At 44.6% G+C, this 17,338-nt stretch overlaps 1 protein-coding gene across 1 annotated transcript; it reads left to right on the top strand.

Annotated features, from left to right (window-relative positions):
* The first annotated feature begins 1,056 nt into the window (after positions 1-1,056).
* On the top strand, positions 1,057-16,893 carry LOC133888853 (uncharacterized). The gene is made up of 13 exons (XM_062329224.1): positions 1,057-1,262; positions 1,388-1,656; positions 14,426-14,563; positions 14,667-14,748; positions 14,846-14,922; positions 15,026-15,132; positions 15,381-15,492; positions 15,582-15,698; positions 15,772-15,863; positions 15,968-16,034; positions 16,124-16,202; positions 16,300-16,535; positions 16,647-16,893. The coding sequence occupies exons 2-13, from the start codon at positions 1,447-1,449 to the stop codon at positions 16,671-16,673; spliced, it is 1,344 nt and encodes a 447-aa protein (XP_062185208.1). The 5' UTR covers positions 1,057-1,262; positions 1,388-1,446; the 3' UTR covers positions 16,674-16,893.
* The last annotated feature ends 445 nt before the right edge of the window (positions 16,894-17,338 follow it).

Genomic DNA, 17,338 nt, shown 5'->3' with positions numbered 1-17,338 from the left:
TGCTTGCGAAGGAGCGCGCCGCGACTCAAGCACGCGAAGCAGAGAGGGAAAGGAAGCAGAAGAGGGCTCGTCATGCTAAGGCGGAAGGGGGGGGGGGGGGGCGATGCTCTGCAAAAGGGTAAATATTCTAGGTGCACTTAGTAGAGAGTATTTATTATAATCTGGTCTATTTTCATTCTCTAATGCATGTTAGGTTTACCAGCGGAACGCTATTAGGTTAGTCTTTAGACGTAACGTATATATCAACATTTGTTATTGTCATTTCTTTATAGTTATGTCTATTCGCGCAACGACGATAAACCCCATATCCCCTTAATGTTTACTAGTGTATGTAATCTCCGTGCTAGGTACTGTAATAATTATGCTTCACAACTACTGTTGTTCATAAATTTATATTTTGTATCGTCTCAACTCTACTTCATAAAAACATTACTCACATAATTTTATATCAACTAAATAAAGAAATATTGATAAAATTACATCGAACCAATATTAATAAAAAATAAACCACTGTGTGATACCGTTTGAACAACTTTTTTTACTTCATTTATAGGATCCACATTGAGTTACGACAGTGTCTCATTAAATACATGATATTTTTCTAATTATTAGTAAAAATCTTTTAATAAATACATTATATTCTCCTAATTATTATTAAAAATCAATTAAAAAAAGATAGTTATCAGGCTATCGGTTATCTGCTAGCGTGACACCTTTGTCTGCGGACCAAAGGTCTATCGGCATTCCACGTACGTATAGGCTCCAGACCCAGTGTCATGTAGCTTGTCGGCATGCGGAATACCGACACATATATCTATTCTTTTTGAATTTTTTATTATTATTTTTATAATTTTCTAATAAAATAATATTATTTAAAAAAAATTCCGCACACACGCACGCGAGCGAGCGAGCGAACGAACCAGGAAATTCAACGGCTGGGGCGAAATCGATCGACAGAAACGGCAAGTTGGCACGTGATCGAACCGCCGAGACAGCTGCGCGCGCGAGGTGTTGCCGTCACGACGGCAACCGAAGAGGACGAGCCGAAACCGAGGGGAAGAAGCCGGAGCCGGAGGACGGACGCAGCTATATATAGCAGCCCGTTCGCCAATCTCACGCCTAGGTCGCAATTGCAGGCGCACGATCATCAGGCGCAGAGCAGCAGAAGCGGCGGTTCGCTGCGGGGAGCCGAAACACACGAGGCGGGCCGAGTCGACAGGAGGAGTAGGAAGCGTAGGGCGGCGAGTGGTTGGCGTTTTCAGGTGAGCGGGCGCCTTCTTTCGTGCCGCATCTTGTCACGCACTTGTTGCTGTTGCCGGTGCGCTGCTGTTATTCTTCTTCCGAAGGGGGTCACGCGTGGTGATGGTCGCTGATGCGGGCAATGCAGGGGCATCGCCCGGGCGGTACGGCGGCGGAGGCGGCTGGCAGGGCGCCGCGGCGGCGGCGATGGGGGACTACGAGCTCGTCCAGAGCAAAGACGAGCCCGCCCTCGCGGTGGATCTGGAGGCCGGCGGGCGCTGCGACTATGACCACCACAAGGTGGGTGGGTCCAGGGGCGCCGCCGGCCCCTCTCCGTCGTCAGCGTCGCCGTCGCCGTCGGCGAGGCAGCTGCAGCGGCTCGTCTCGCTCGACGTGTTCCGAGGGATCACCGTGCTGGTACGTACAAACTCGCCTCTTCTTTTCTCTTCACGATCCGGTCTACTTGTCTGCCAAATCGAGTTGCTTGCTAGCCGAGTGGGTCTCTGCCGGCCTGTCGTGTAACCCTGATCGATCCTGTAGTGGCTCTTGGTGCCAGCCAAACATGCAAGTTCCACGAACAATCATGGTGCATGCTAGCAGCGGTAGTAGTTAAAGTTTCCTTTTCCTTTTTCTCCTTTTTGTTCGTACTTAAAACCAGAGTAATAAAAAAAAGCAAGGCTGCTTAAACTAACCCGTCAGTACAAGCTTTAGCATTCGGGAGAATTATAGCAGCCAGCGAGGCTTGTATCGATCGATTTGGACCCGACTTCGCTTTTGTCCATGCCGCCATGAACCTGTAGCTCGAAGCTCCAGCTCTGTTCTTCAAACAGGAAAGCCTATGTTTCTTGTTTCTGATACCATGCTTCCTAATTTAGGAGGTATGTTCAAGTGACGAAGTATATCGGCGAGATTAGGAGAGGAGTTGATTTAAAGCTTTTTTATCGTCAAACTTAGGAAAGATCATGCGGAAAGAGGTCAGATCGACAGAGAAGGTGGGGGCAGGTGGAGCGGCATGCCGCTGCCGGTTAGGACGGTGGAGGATGGCCGATTAGCAAAAAATATTACTAGATTAACATGATGGCACTAGTGGATCTAATGGCAGGAGCGTAGCCAGAGATGAGTAGAGAAGGGTGAAAGGTGGGATGAGCATACAAACCTGATTGAGAGGAGGAAGAGCACGAGAGGAGCTGTCGGGAGATTAAAGACGTGCACGAGTCATTGGATAGTCAGCTTTTTTTTGAAGTCAAGTCATTGTATCCACGATAGATAGGCAGAATCTTTAGATCACCATCTTGATGCTTATGGAGAAAGATATGATTGTTTACAACTGGCGCAGATTAACAATTACCTGCTTGGCTCGCCGGATTCGCAAGTGTGCTAGCTCTTGTCGCATCGCCCAACCCAACGGGGTTAGAGCCGTCGGTGCTCGGTCGTGGCCCCACGCATTCGCAATAGGAAACGCCCTGCTAACCGGCGTATGGAAGCTCTTTAGATATGGGATAACAAAGTCTTCAGACTGCACGGAAGAGTTCATGCATCAGAGCATTAGGCTATTTTAGTGGCTTCCGGTGTCTGTTGATTACCTTGCTCCCTGCATTACGTGGATAGAAAAAATGGTAATTGTCAACTCTAGCTCACCTGTCCATGTGAGCTTGATAAGTAGATGAGCGCATGTACCCCTTATAATGGACAACTAAAAAGGAATAGTCTGCACATTCAGCTGCAGCTTACACCTTACAGTATGCAATTAATTAATTAAATGAATTTTTAATAGTAGAAATATTCTTTTGCAGCCATCAACGTATTACGTACAAAAATTAGTATAAAATTAGGTTGAAGGGGCTAGATTAGGAGTAAATCAACGTACGGAGAGTTGGCAAATCCAGAATAGAATTTCTTTTAGAAGGAATCAAGAGTGGAAAAATTAGTGTCATATGTCATCAAACTTTTCAGCTTTGATTTAGCGAAATGTGTAAAACTATGGGTAATATTGAAGATATGCAAACTATGTCGCTAGATTTGCGATGAGAAGTACTTTGGCAAAATTGTGTTTTAAGTTTTAACACTATAATTCACAAAAGTAAGTATTAAAGCTGCCTCATGAAGACCGATGGAAAACAGTAATATCATATGAAAAAACAGTAAGGACCTGCCTGGAATAGAAATATTGCTCCAGGAGTTTTCGGTTTTAGTCCAAATCTATATAAGCCCTAGGAATTTGGATCCATAACCCCCTTTCCAAACGGGACCTAAAGTGCTGCGTACAGTGTGATCTATAATTGTTTAGTAGGCGAAGCTGTTCTGTTGCCTAACCAGTCGGGAATTGGAGGAGCGGTTTTGGGGCGTTGGGCGAGATTTGGCCGGTGCGTCGATCAGAAAACAGCTAGAACGCTTGGTAGCTGCCCGATTTCGCAGTAGAAAAATATAGGGTATGTTTGGTAGAGTTTTTTTTTATTTAATTTTTTTTAAAAGAATGATTCTTTAGAGTAAGTGATTTAGTGATTAAAAATAATTTTTTAAAATAAAATATATATAAGAAATGATTATGTACGAGAAGGGAATAAATGAAAACTTTTTTTTAACTAGTCAATTTCTAGTTTATTTCAGAAAATTATTCTCACAAATTTCATTCAGAAAATTAAAATCTGAAAGTTACTATTTAACAGAGCTCCACTAATTCCAACCGATAAACTACTTCAAAACTCAGACAAACAAACCCGTAGCAACGTGTACAGTACAACTGCCAGGGGCATCGGCGTGGAGCTAATAATATTCCCAGACCCAGGAGGAAAGCTGAAAAAGCATATATGCGTCACGCATCGGCGCGCGGCCGGTGACCTCTCCACGTCCAGACAAGCCCATGAGACGCGCTATGCCTTTTTTTGGCATTTGATGACGCGCGGGAGCTCGAGCCCACGCGCGCGCACGGTGTCCCTCTCCCGGCGTACGCGCGCCGACCCACGGCCAAGCTCGCACAAGAGGACGGCTAGCTAGTCGCGCGCGGTAGCTTTTCGCCTAACCCGTACAGGCTCCTGGTGGTTGCGACGCGGTTTATTGGCGGGGTGGCAGATTAGCCGGTTCCGAGCGACGGGCGCTCCGCATCATCCGAAAGGGAGCCCCACCGCGGCCCGCGTAAGCCGACGGCATGGGCGGCGTACCGGGGGATCGGGTCGGCTCCACCTGCCGCACCGCCGGCGGCGGCTGCGTCTGCTCCACAAGCTTGCGATCGAGCCACCAGGGCCAGCGTGTTTTCTCTAGCCTGCCGCTCCTCGCCTGAACAAGAAACTAGTACTAGCTGTTAGATCTTAAAGCTTCACTTAATCAACATAATAGCTAGCCCTAGGATCAAACACCCTAAGAGCGGAAGCGTGAGGTATTTACCTGAGTTCGGTGACGCCATCTGATGATGGTGAAGAGGTCGCTGGTGTGATGAAGAGACTTTGCCGATGTAGTCGATCACCAGCACGAGTTAGATGAAGAAGCGGCGGTCTTCACCTCGTTGACAGCACCCTAATGATTGGATTAGGGTTAAGATGTAAGGAGAGGCGGCTGACTTCGTGAGTTAGCTCAATGTCCTCCGAAACCCCTCCTATCTGTTATATATGCAGTGCTGCACGAGGTGGGACCGCAACCAAAAACGTTGGATGCACCCCCAATCACGGTGCATTTGAGAAACGGCTCCCATGCGTTTCGTTTGTTAGTTAGAAGACGTTAGGAGAGTGGAGCCGAGATCAAAACCAACATTCTCCCCCTTGATCGTAAGGCTAACATCATAAGCCCACTCTCAATGAAACAGCATACCAAGGCAAAGTATTACAGCGGTCAATAAAATGCCACTGAAACCCAAATACCTATAGTGTACCATTTCATCTCGAAATGGAAATTCGTTATACTTGATGGGAGTTGGTTTGTTTAATGGTCCTCTTAATCCAGAATCATAGACTTTCCAATATCCCCATGCCGGCAACATGATCACGAAAATATATGAGGTGGTAAGCCTTTAGTGAGTGGATCCGCAAGCATTGACTTAGTGCTTATGTGCTTGACACTTATTGTTTGATCCTGGATTCGATCTTTCACAACGTGATACTTAATGTCGATGTATTTGGCAGCACCACTCGACTTGTTGTTACTCGTATAGAAAACTGCGGGTTGATTATCGCAGTATAATGTAAGTGGTTTTGCAATACTGTCGACCACTCTTAGTCCCGGGATAAAGTTCTTTAGCCATACAGCCTGCCCGGTAGCCTCATAACATGCCACAAACTCAGCTTGCATCGTTGAAGATGCTGTAAGTGTCTGCTTGGAGCTTTTCCACGAGATAGCTCCTCCAGCAAGGGTGAAGATATAACCTGACGTGGATTTCTTAGTGTCTACACACCCCGCAAAGTCTGCATCCGAATAACCAATGACTTCAAGGTTATCGGATTTTCTAAATATAAGCATGTAGTTCTTAGTGCCTTGCAAATAGCGAAGGACTTTCTTAACGGCTTTCCAGTGGTCCGGTCCTGGATTTGATTGATATCTGCCAAGCATCCCGGTCACGAAAGCTAAGTCAGGGCGTGTACAAACTTGAGCATACATAATGCTTCTGACAGCTGAAGCATAAGGAACCATCTTCATTTGATCAATTTCATATTGGTTCCTTGGACATTGATATGTCCCAAACTTATCGCCCTTAACAATAGGAGCAGGCGTGGCAGAGCACTTATGCATATTGTATTTCCTTAGTACTCTGTCAATGTATGCCTTTTGAGACAAACCTAATGCTCCTTTGGACCGATCTCGATGAATTTCAATGCCAAGAACATAAGAGGCTTCACCGAGATCCTTCATATCGAAATTAGAGGAAAGAAATCTCTTGGTCTCAAACAGCATATCCTTATCACTACTGGCCAATAAGATGTCATCCACATAAAGAACTAAGATGGTGAATTTTCCCCCTTTAAACTTTATATAAATGCAGTTATCAACTTCATTTTCTTTAAAACCAAAATTTCTGATGACTTTGTCGAACTTGAGATACCACTGTCTAGACGCTTGTTTTAGACCATAAATTGATTTCTTAAGGCGACATCCCAAATGTTCTTTGTCTTTCATGACAAAACCTTCTGGCTGAGCCATGTAAACATTTTCTTCCAAGTCACCATTAAGGAATGCCGTTTTTACATCCATCTGATGCAGCTCTAAATCATAATGCGCTGTAAGCGCCATAATTATTCTGAAAGAATCTTTACTTGATACAGGAGAGAAAGTTTCATTATAATCGATTCCTTCTCTTTGCGAGAAGCCTTTAGCTACGAGCCTTGCTTTGAACCTTTCGATGTTCCCATTAGAGTCATGTTTTGTTTTGTAGACCCATTTACAGCCTACTGTTTTGGCTCCGTCAGGAATTTGTACTAGGTCCCACACATCATTATCGCTCATAGATTTTAATTCGTCGTTCATGGCATTAAGCCACTCAGACGAATGCTTACTCATCATGGCTTCTTTATATGAGTTGGGATCTTCTGTCTTCCCTATGTCATTAATATCCTCATTCATATAAACAACATAATCATTCGAGATGGCAGGTCTCCTGTCACGCTGTGATCTCCTGATCGGTTCATTATGCACTGCAGGACAAGGACTAGGTGCTGCAGGGGACTGCTGAGGCTCATCGTTACGTATATCATTAGGAATTTCAGAGACCTCAACAGGGGGTGTACTGACGTTAGTTTCTACTGAAGGTGCAACCACCTGAGGCACAGGGATGTGTGACTCTTGTATCAGTGGAGTAGGAACATAAACCCGTTTTTCTTCAAGATCAACTTCCCTTGTCTCCATATCCCCGTTTTCAAGAAACACAGCGTGTCTTGTTTCTACGAACTTAGTGATCCTATCTGGACAGTAAAAGCGATATCCCTTTGATCTTTCTGGATACCCGATAAAGTGACAACTAACTGTCTTAGGATCTAGTTTCCCAATGTGTGGATTAAAGACTTTAGCTTCAGCTGCACAGCCCCACACACGTAAATACTTTAAAGAGGGTTTTCTTCCAGTCCATAATTCATATGGTGTTTTTGGAACTGATTTACTGGGAACCCGATTAAGAATGTGTGTGGCTGTCTTAAGTGCCTCCATCCACAGTCCAACTGGTAAACTAGAATAGCTGAGCATACTTCGCACCATGTCCATAAGCGTGCGGTTGCGTCGCTCAGCTACCCCGTTTTGCTGAGGTTCACCAGGTGTAGAATATTGGGCTACTATGCCATTTTCCTGAAGGAATCTGGCAAAAGGACCAGGGATTTGCCCATATGTGGCATGCCTCCCATAATATTCTCCCCCGCGATCCGATCTCACTACTTTAATCTTCAGGTTGTGCTGATTTTCTACTTCAGCCTTAAATATCTTAAATTTATCGAGAGATTCAGATCGATCTTTAATGGGGTAGATATAGCCGTAACGGGAGAAATCATCAGTGAAGGTAATGAAAGAATCAAAACCGTCAACTGATGTCACAGGAAAAGGACCACATATGTCCGTGTGAATTAATTCTAATAATCCTGTGCTTCGAGTGGCCCCTTTCTTTATTTGCTTAACGTATTTTCCTTTAATGCAATCTATGCAGTGGTCAGAGTCGGAGAAGTCTAAGGGTTGGAGAATCTCTTCCCTAATGAGACGCTCCATTCTCCCCCTCGAAATGTGGCCTAAACGACAATGCCACAGTTTCGAAGAAGTCTCATTAATTGTACTTCTCTTTCTCTTATGGCTTACATCATAGATATTCATCGTCACAGAGGATTCATTAAGAGGAAGCATATAAAGTTTGTCTTGTCGGATGGCAAGACCAATATCCTCTGAATTAAATTTAAGAATACATTTATTGTCTCCGAAATTACAATGAAAACCATCATCATCTAACATCGAAACTGAAATGAGATTCCTCCTCATAGAAGGAACATAAACTACATTATTTAATCTAAGAGTGAAGCCACTATTAAGAACTAATGGAAAGGATCCGATAGCTTCAACTTGAGCTTCCTTCCCATTGGCCACTCTAAGACTTCGCTCCCCCTTTCTTAATGTTCTCGCGGTAAGGAATCCCCTTCTTTGCAAGCCACTTCAGGAAACCAACACAATCCTTTTGGTAGTGGTCCTTCTTGTGGCAGAAGTGGCATCCGTCATCTTTAGATTCTTGAGAGGCAGGAGCAGAAGGAGCAAATGCCTTGGGCGCCCTCTGTGCTGCCTTGTCGTGTTTAGCGACGAAATGCAACCTTTTCTTAGACTTGAAATCCCCTTGGAATTTTCTTTTATTCTTGGGGCTGCTTATTTGATTCACAAAATCTTTATTTTCAGCCCTCACCCTCTCTTCCTCTTGGACGCACATTGCGATCAAGTCGCTCATGCTCCACTTCTCTTTCTGAGTGTTGTAATTTATCTTAAAGGGAGTAAACTCAGGAGGGAGAGAGGTCATAATGAAGTGGACAAGGAAACCCTCAGAGATTTCCATATCCATGCCCTTGAGTTTGGCAGCCATATCTGTCATCATCATGATGTGTTCTCTTATGCCACCAGACCCATAATTATACTTAGTGTTGAGGAGCTTCTGAATCAGCGTACTGGCATAAACCTTGGAGGTGCCTTTAAATTGCTCCTCCACAGATGCCAAGTACGTCTTAGCTTTTTCTGAGTTTGGGATTGCTCCCCTTATAGCATCTGATATTGAGTTCCTCATTATCATAAGAGACATGCGGTTGGACCGCTCCCACTTCTCAGAAAGTGCATCATAAGTTTTCTTTAGTTCATCATAATTTTCCACGCCAACGGTGGGAGCTGTGGGAGCGTCAACCCTGAGTGCATAATCCAGGTCTAAAACACCAAGGACAACAGTCACCTTAGCTTTCCAAGCAGGAAAATTATTGCCCGTGAGTTGCTCTATACCGTCAATAGTGGCGGCAATAGAGGAAGCGTTAAGAGCTGGAGAGAAGAATTGGGCCTGATTAGTAAATTTATCATAAGGAAATAATTTGCACGAAAATAACCCTACGTTGGTTTGATTAAAATCATGCAAAAATAAAACTCCAATCCGCATCACCGTTGGGCAGAAAACGGAAAAGAGTTTAAATTGAACACATAAAGATGGCACATAATTACAATCAACTTTGGTCAGAAAGTAATTATGAACCTATATAAATTGATCGTAAAATTCTCCGGAAAATTTTTCTCGTTGGATCCAATTGAACCAGAGAATTAACAACAATATTTTATGCATTAATCATCATTAATTTTGGGCTAATTTCATTAGATATTCCAGTGCATAAATGAAAAAACGTTAGAAATCACTGGAAATTCCAAATAAATGGAAAAAAGCCCAAAACATTAAAGAAAACGGCCCAAGAAAGCTTTTCGGCCCAGCTTGGCCCATCAGCACGGCCTGGCCCATCAGCGCGTGCACGTGCCGGCCTGGCCGAGGGCACGGCCCAGCTTCCGCGCGTGCGCTGGCCCGAGCGAGGGCGCAGCCCAGCCACCGCGAACGGCCCAATCTGCCTTCGCGCGCGTGCCGGCCCGGAGCTTTTCAGCCGTTCATCGCGATCGACGGCAGGCCGACGAAATCGCCCTGTATAAAAACCCCGTCGGCCGAAACCCTAACCCTAATTCATTTTCCTCTCTCTCTCCCCGAAAAATCCGCCCGACCCGGAGCTCGTCGGCGACGGAAAACTTGGCCCGACCGAGAGAGAGAGAGACGGCGCCGAGCGCGGCCGCCGGTCGCCCGAGAGAGAAGAGGGCAAGGGGCACCTCTGTTAGCCAAACCACCGGAGCGCGCGTGCAACGGAGATCGCGCGCGCCTCCGTCGGTTGGTTTGCGGTGGAGCCCGGGAGGAGAGGGAGATGAGCGCGCGGCGAGAGGAGATCTCGTCCCACGGAGGAGGCGAGAACGGCCGGATGAACCGCGCGCGCACGAGGAAGATCCCGCCGGAGGAGAACTTCGACGGGCATGAACAGCCGGAGCCGTAAGTCCTCCCCCCCCTTCTATTGCTTTGAGTTCTGAGTTAATTGGGCTTAGGGTTCGGGATTGAGGGGAAAAATTGGGGTTTAGGGTTCGGATTTGGGGGGGAATTGGGGATTTCTTAATCTCCCCAATTCCCCTCCTTCTAATTGCTTAATCCCACTTAATCCGAGCCTAATTGACCGAAACCCGACCCCCATGAACACATAAACACAATATAGAAGCTTAGTTCATGAATGTATAAGCATAAGAGCCGCCTGATTGAATTGACCCGAGCTCGAATTGATTAATTCATGAAAGTGTATACAAGAATTCATCCTAATTTCATTAATCCGAGACATAAACATGAACTTGTGCATTGATCCGAGCCTAAAATTGAACTTAAATCGCATAATTTATCATCAATGTACTTAAACCGATCAAAATTGGAAACAATTGACTGCTAATTGGCGTCAACCGATCGTAATTCAACATGATTAAGACTAATTGGGTTTGATTAGGAACTAGGATGGCTCTGATGCCAAATGTTAGATCTTAAAGCTTCACTTAATCAACATAATAGCTAGCCCTAGGATCAAACACCCTAAGAGCGGAAGCGTGAGGTATTTACCTGAGTTCGGTGACGCCATCTGATGATGGTGAAGAGGTCGCTGGTGTGATGAAGAGACTTTGCCGATGTAGTCGATCACCAGCACGAGTTAGATGAAGAAGCGGCGGTCTTCACCTCGTTGACAGCACCCTAATGATTGGATTAGGGTTAAGATGTAAGGAGAGGCGGCTGACTTCGTGAGTTAGCTCAATGTCCTCCGAAACCCCTCCTATCTGTTATATATGCAGTGCTGCACGAGGTGGGACCGCAACCAAAAACGTTGGATGCACCCCCAATCACGGTGCATTTGAGAAACGGCTCCCATGCGTTTCGTTTGTTAGTTAGAAGACGTTAGGAGAGTGGAGCCGAGATCAAAACCAACATTAGCTAGACAAGCCTTGTGTTTTTCTTGCTTGCTTGCCGCTGCCGCGATTGGCCGACACGAAACGCGGGAATCGGGGACCTCACCTTAATGTCGCAGAAAAATCAAAAGACGCTCCGTGTCCGTCCTGCAGCTTCGCTTCATGTGGCATGCGGCGCATGGCCGGAGGATCGCAGTCCGATCAAATCGCCGGAATTCCTTTGGAGATGAGAGAGACACTAGTGGAATGGAATCGTGCTGCTCTCCTGATCTTGGCGTGCGCCAGTTGTGTGGTGCGGAGTGACGTACGTACCCTCACCATCAACAGGCGTACCCGGGGTGGCCCTGTCCCTGTCATGTAGTCGCGTCATCCGCGACCATTAGGGGGAACAGGCTCGAGCAATATCGGCGTCAAGAGCTATGAGGCTCGATGAAGGACCCAGCGCCACATAAGTTTTTTAAGGCTCAGATAGTCTCCGGCATATTGAGGTCAAGAGGACCTGCAATAGTGTAAAGTGAAGACAGACACACTAAGTGTTTATTTGGCAAAGCTATTGGGGAAGCTTTCTGAATATAATTAAGGAAGCTATGTTAAATAGCATTTTTTTTAGATTTTAGTTCTTAGAGTAGAATTTATGAAAATAATTATCTGAAATGAACTAGATGATGAGAACTGAAAAAAGTAGTTTCTTCTGACTTAATTTTGACACATAATTATTTCATTCGTATAGTTTATCCTATACAATCACTCCTTCCGAAAAAATTAAATTAGAAGAAACTCTAACAAAATAAACCCAAGTCCTGAACTGAAATATTTAGATCAAACCAGAAGGCGAGAAACGTTTCGATGTCATGCCACCGATCCTGACAGAAAACCTTTTCAAAAGCTTGATCTTCGACAGTAGATTCGGTAAGTCCGTTCCCAATTTGCTAGCTAGTCCATGCTACAAATGGAGCAAATGAAAGGAGATCCCGAATAGCTTGTCCCGATCTGGCAGATGCTAACGCCCCAACTAAGACGTTCATGGGCGTGGTTCTATCTGGGGGCATGGCTGCCCAATTGATCGAAAATGACGGAGCTGTATGCAGAGTACCACACGTATGCATGCGTGTATCTAGGGATCTAGCTCTAACAATTGAATTCTTAAAGTTAGATTATAACTAGTGATTTAAACTATTTTATTATAGTTTTTAATTTTAAAATCTAAAGTGGAGTTAAAAACATAACGAGAGTGATTGGTCTAGGCTCTAGCTCTAGCAAAGCTCCAACTATGCCTCGCCTCAAAATATCGAGCAATTTAGCTCACAGTTTCTTTTTTTTTTGTGTGGTGGGGGGGGGGGGGGGCATGAGCTTTACTGGATGGAGCACGGCAAGGCATGCCCAATGAGACGAAGACGAGTTGCTCCTTCACTATTTATGAGCTTTACTGGATGGAGCTTTACTACGTGAAAGGTGACAGGGCACCGTGAAGCTAGTGAGGTCACGGGGCAGGCTGTGCATCGGCCATGGACGTTAGGTCGTCCCCGTCGCTGTGAACCTTTGCTGATCGATTCATCTTTCCACCACGCGTTTTCCACTTAGTTGCTCTTTTTAATAATATAATAACTTAAAAACATCTTAGCCTCTGTATCGAACGATTGGTCATTTAATAAACCGGTACTAATCTTGCTACTAGATTATACCAAGCCACTAACTTATTATTACCTATTAGAGCTCTCCTAAAATTTATATTAAGAGGTTTTGACCGAAACACTTTTACTATTGTTACCGATTTTCTATATACTATATTACATAAAATTGGATATTGCTGCTTCAAATGGTAGCATCTAGCCATACATTTTTCCAAAATCTAATACGAGTGTCATCTCTTAGTTCAAACTTTTCCAGATTTAAAAACAAAGGTTTGACACTTATTAGATCAGATCAAAACTATGAGTCACCAGGCTTTTTCTCCACTTAAACAATAGACTTACTCCTTAAATATTTATTCCTAAGAAATTGCTACCATACATCCTCTTCATTTATTAGTTTAAAAAGTCATTTGCTTTTTATGTCTCGACAACAGCAAGGCCTATTCTATTCCGACATTGGAAATGTTCTATTGGCCATGGAGTTGCGTAGACGGCATAGATGAAGTCGTTGAACGAAAAACCTTGTAGGATTACTATTTACTACTGCCTTCGTTTTATAATATTTGTCCACGCTCACCATTACGTAGAAACCAAGAAATACTGAAATCGAGTAAAAAAAATACAGTGAGATGACCATACTACCCATAATCAATATAAGGATGAGAGCAAGTAACTCATCAGCGTTGGAGTAAATACATACATGCACTCAAAGGTATAACAGGAAAATAGACTATAAAATATCTTTGTTACCGTAATAGATAAATAATTTGAAATAGATACTCCTAAGATAATGGACAAACATTGCGAAAAACCTGAGTCATGCATAGGTCTCAATGGCTCTTAGCCTGATCATCTGACCAAATTATACCTGATATTGCAAGTTTGCAACTAAGTAAGGCAACTCAAACCGTGCGTGCTTGCCACGAAACATGCAACCGATGGTGCCGAGCTACTCACATCATACTACGCTCTTGGCGTTGTCGTGGTGCTACGCTGCTACTTCTGTCCATTTTTAATGGTCGCTGGCCCTGGCCGGAATAGCGAACTAGCGGCAAGGAAGGAATTGAAGTGCCAGGTTGATGTTGCCAACGGTAATGGCTAACGCGCTTCCTTCCTTCCGGGTTATAGAATATTTGCTTTTCGAGGTGAAATGTATTTGGACACCGAATCTGATGCCACACTACCAAATGTAACGTGAAGTTGTTATTGCTTTTCGTCGAATCCTTTCTTTGTTTCCTGAGATATTTATAACCGTAAGTATATTATCTTAAGAACGGTGGTAATGCTAGAACCATGAATTTTATAGTCGACGATAATTTTTTTTAGACCAAAGGTCTATGAGCCCCAATTTTAGTAGACAACAATCATTGGCAGAGTGGAATCATATCTGGTTTGGTCTTTTTAGCATGATCAGATGAGCTACTTTAGCCTCTTAGTATATTTGCATATAGTTGCTTTCGCCATGATACTATTACCAGTAGTATTAACTACTAGTGACTTGGAAAATTTTGCACCGGTCCTCGGTCATTTTCATTGAACATCCTCACTACAAGAAAAAAATAGCAAGATCTGTTTACAATCAAACAGATAACGAAATGTTGTTTACTTTCTTGCAGCTTATGATCATCGTGGATGACGCTGGAGCATTCCTACCGCCGATGAACCACTCCCCATGGGACGGCGTAACAGTGGCTGATTTCGTCATGCCTTTTTTCCTTTTCATAGTTGGAGTCGCCCTAGCACTCGCGCACAAGGTACACACTAGCAAAGCAAGATTGCGACACTTGCCTTCGTTTCTGAAGCCACCAACAGTGACCTCTACGACTTGCTAAAACCTGATCACGTCACCTTTTGCAGAGAGTGCAGGACAAGTTGGACGCAACGAAAAAGGCAGTGCTCCGTGCGCTGAAGCTGTTCTGCCTCGGTCTTGTTCTACAAGGTATTAGGATGTTGCTATTTTTCTTGAACTGTACAGAGGTGCACTTGTGGAAAAAAAGGTATGTGATGTTTGATGTCTTTGCTGCAATACTACACAGGTGGATTCTTTCATGGTGTTCGTAGTCTGACTTTTGGGGTTGATCTTCAACTGATACGGTTGATGGGTATACTGCAGGTATATGAAATACATCGTTTTATACGATATATATTTGTCCATTAACAATATGAATTTGGTGATTGGTAAGTTTCTAACTAATGTCATACATTCTTGGTTGCAGAGAATTGCAATAGCTTATCTATTGACTGCCCTCTGTGAAATTTGGCTGAAAGGAGATGAAGACGTACATTATGGATTTGATTTGCTGAAGAGATACCGCTACCAATTGTGAGTTCAAACCGAAAGTATCCCCACTTTCTCGGTTTATTTTTTTCTGCCATAATCAGTGTGATACACCAATCAGGCAATCAGTGACTCAGTGTTAGCATCATATCTGGTGTGTCCTGTAGTATTGTAGCAATTCATTAGGCCATTACTATTTCCATAAACTTTTGGCCTATGGAAAAGAGTATGGACAAACTTGTTGGATATGTTTCGTATGTTTGTAACATTATGATATGCTGCTGTTGGTCCAGGTTTGTAGGTTCGGTCGTTGCAATCACATACATGGCCCTGTTATATGGTACCTATGTTCCTGACTGGGAATATCAAATATCAGGTCCTGGTTCCACAGAGAAGTCCTTCTCTGTAAGTGCCACTTCATCTTTTCTAAGAGATTTTCAGTATTATACTTGACACGGGGAACTGATGAGCTTCGAATTCACACTCTTTATCAGGTAAAATGCGGAGTAAGAGGCGACACCAGTCCAGGTTGCAATGCGGTTGGCATGATCGACCGTAAAATCTTGGGCATCCAACATCTCTACGGTAGACCGGTTTACATGCGATCCAAGGTTCTACTTCTCATTCACAGCGTTCCTGTATCCTGTTTATTCAGTCCCTGATAACTCTTTTCTCTTGTGGCAGCAATGCAGCATCGATTCACCACAAAATGGGCCCCTTCCTCCCGATGCTCCCTCTTGGTGCCAGGCCCCTTTTGACCCTGAAGGGCTTCTCAGGTCAGTAAACTGTTCAACATTTGCTTCGAACCTTCATCTTGTAAAGTGCCATGCAGATTTTGGCAACCACTGCAAATGCTCACTGTTCTTTCTGCTCTCACCAGTTCTGTTATGGCCATTGTCACGTGCTTGATTGGGCTCCAATACGGACACATCATTGTACATTTCCAGGTACAGCAATTGCTTGCAGTACCAGTTATCGCCCAGTCGACCAATGCACAGATTCTGAATTTTATTTTCTCTTCTAAATCGTCTTGCAGAAACACAAGGACAGGATCGTGAACTGGCTACTCCCTTCCTTCAGCATGCTAGTCCTAGCCTTGTCAATGGACTTCTTTGGTGAACACTACATGAAACCACTAACCATCCTTGCACATCCCATTCCTAATCGTCAAGAACAATAACAGTGACATGTATATGCTCGCGACTTTCCCAGGAGTGCATATGAATAAGCCGTTGTACACCGTAAGTTACACCTTGGCCACCGCCGGTGCCGCTGGCCTCCTCTTCGCCGGAATCTACACGCTGGTGGACCTCTACGGCTACCGGCGGCTGACCGTCGCCATGGAGTGGATGGGGACGCACGCGCTGATGATCTACGTCCTGATCGCGTGCAACATCGTGCCCATCTTCATCCATGGCTTCTACTGGGGGGAGCCCAAGAACAACCTTGTAAGCTTTGACCGATACATTCTCTCAACCAGATTTCAGTAGACACACAATTGAAAATCTGAACCTGATGTCGTCGCCATCTCGCTTGACTTGCTGGTTTTGTGTTTGCAGCTCAAGTTCATCGGAATTGGGGCATGAGGTCACGACGATACACGGATACCGAGATTATTTAGGAGTCCATATGGACATATATAGAGGAGAGAAGCAATTCATGAGGCCTAGTTTTGCTATACGGCCACTGCGTCATTGCTGCTGCTCAGAGTGCCTTTCTCTGTGAGCCCTTGTATATGGTACAGAAGCCTTGCGTATATGATAACGATACGATCTGAAAGGAAAATAAGTACAGTACAGAGATCTTTCACGTATGACTGAAAATTTATCACCACGGTGGAAGTGAGGGGCAAAGTGTGGGGCTTGTTTTAGTGGCCTAGTAGCCCAGAGAAACTCAGAGAACAAACTGCCCCCACTAGCCCATCCTCTGCTCAAGCTGAACTCGGTACATAGGCCTGGTTAAAATGGGTTAGTCCATCTAGCCCAAGCGTACCCCTTGACAGGATGCAGAATGAGGCCTCCTTCTTCTTTTCTTTTTCTTGCTGTCGTAGACCGTAGACGTGCGTTCGATTCACCTGGAGATCCCCGTGCGCGCCCCTTATTTACCAAACTAAATCTCTCTCTCTCTCTCTCTCTCTCTCTCTCTCTCTCTCTCTCTCTCTCTCTGACTGTGATCCCACAATTCACAGAAGCTCCGCATCGAACTTCTAGATTTATCACATCTCACTTTAGTTGCCATCCCTGAAAACACC

The sequence above is a fragment of the Phragmites australis genome, chromosome 13, assembly GCF_958298935.1.
Source record: "Phragmites australis chromosome 13, lpPhrAust1.1, whole genome shotgun sequence".
In the NCBI taxonomy this organism is placed as follows: Eukaryota; Viridiplantae; Streptophyta; class Magnoliopsida; order Poales; family Poaceae; genus Phragmites; species Phragmites australis.
The sequence above is the reverse complement of the archived record's forward strand: the minus strand, read 5'-3'. Positions and strand labels throughout refer to the sequence as shown.

What these genes read in the sequence shown, in the direction of transcription:
- LOC133888853 (XM_062329224.1), top strand. Translation starts at nt 1,447, where the DNA reads ATGGGGGACTACGAGCTCGTCCAGAGCAAAGACGAGCCCGCCCTCGCG. An exon ending in AAGAGATACCGCTACCAATT is followed by an intron (nt 15,133 to 15,380) that starts GTGAGTTCAAAC and finishes CTGTTGGTCCAG; the next exon opens with GTTTGTAGGTTCGGTCGTTG. An exon ending in CTTGTCAATGGACTTCTTTG is followed by an intron (nt 16,203 to 16,299) that starts GTGAACACTACA and finishes CGACTTTCCCAG; the next exon opens with GAGTGCATATGAATAAGCCG.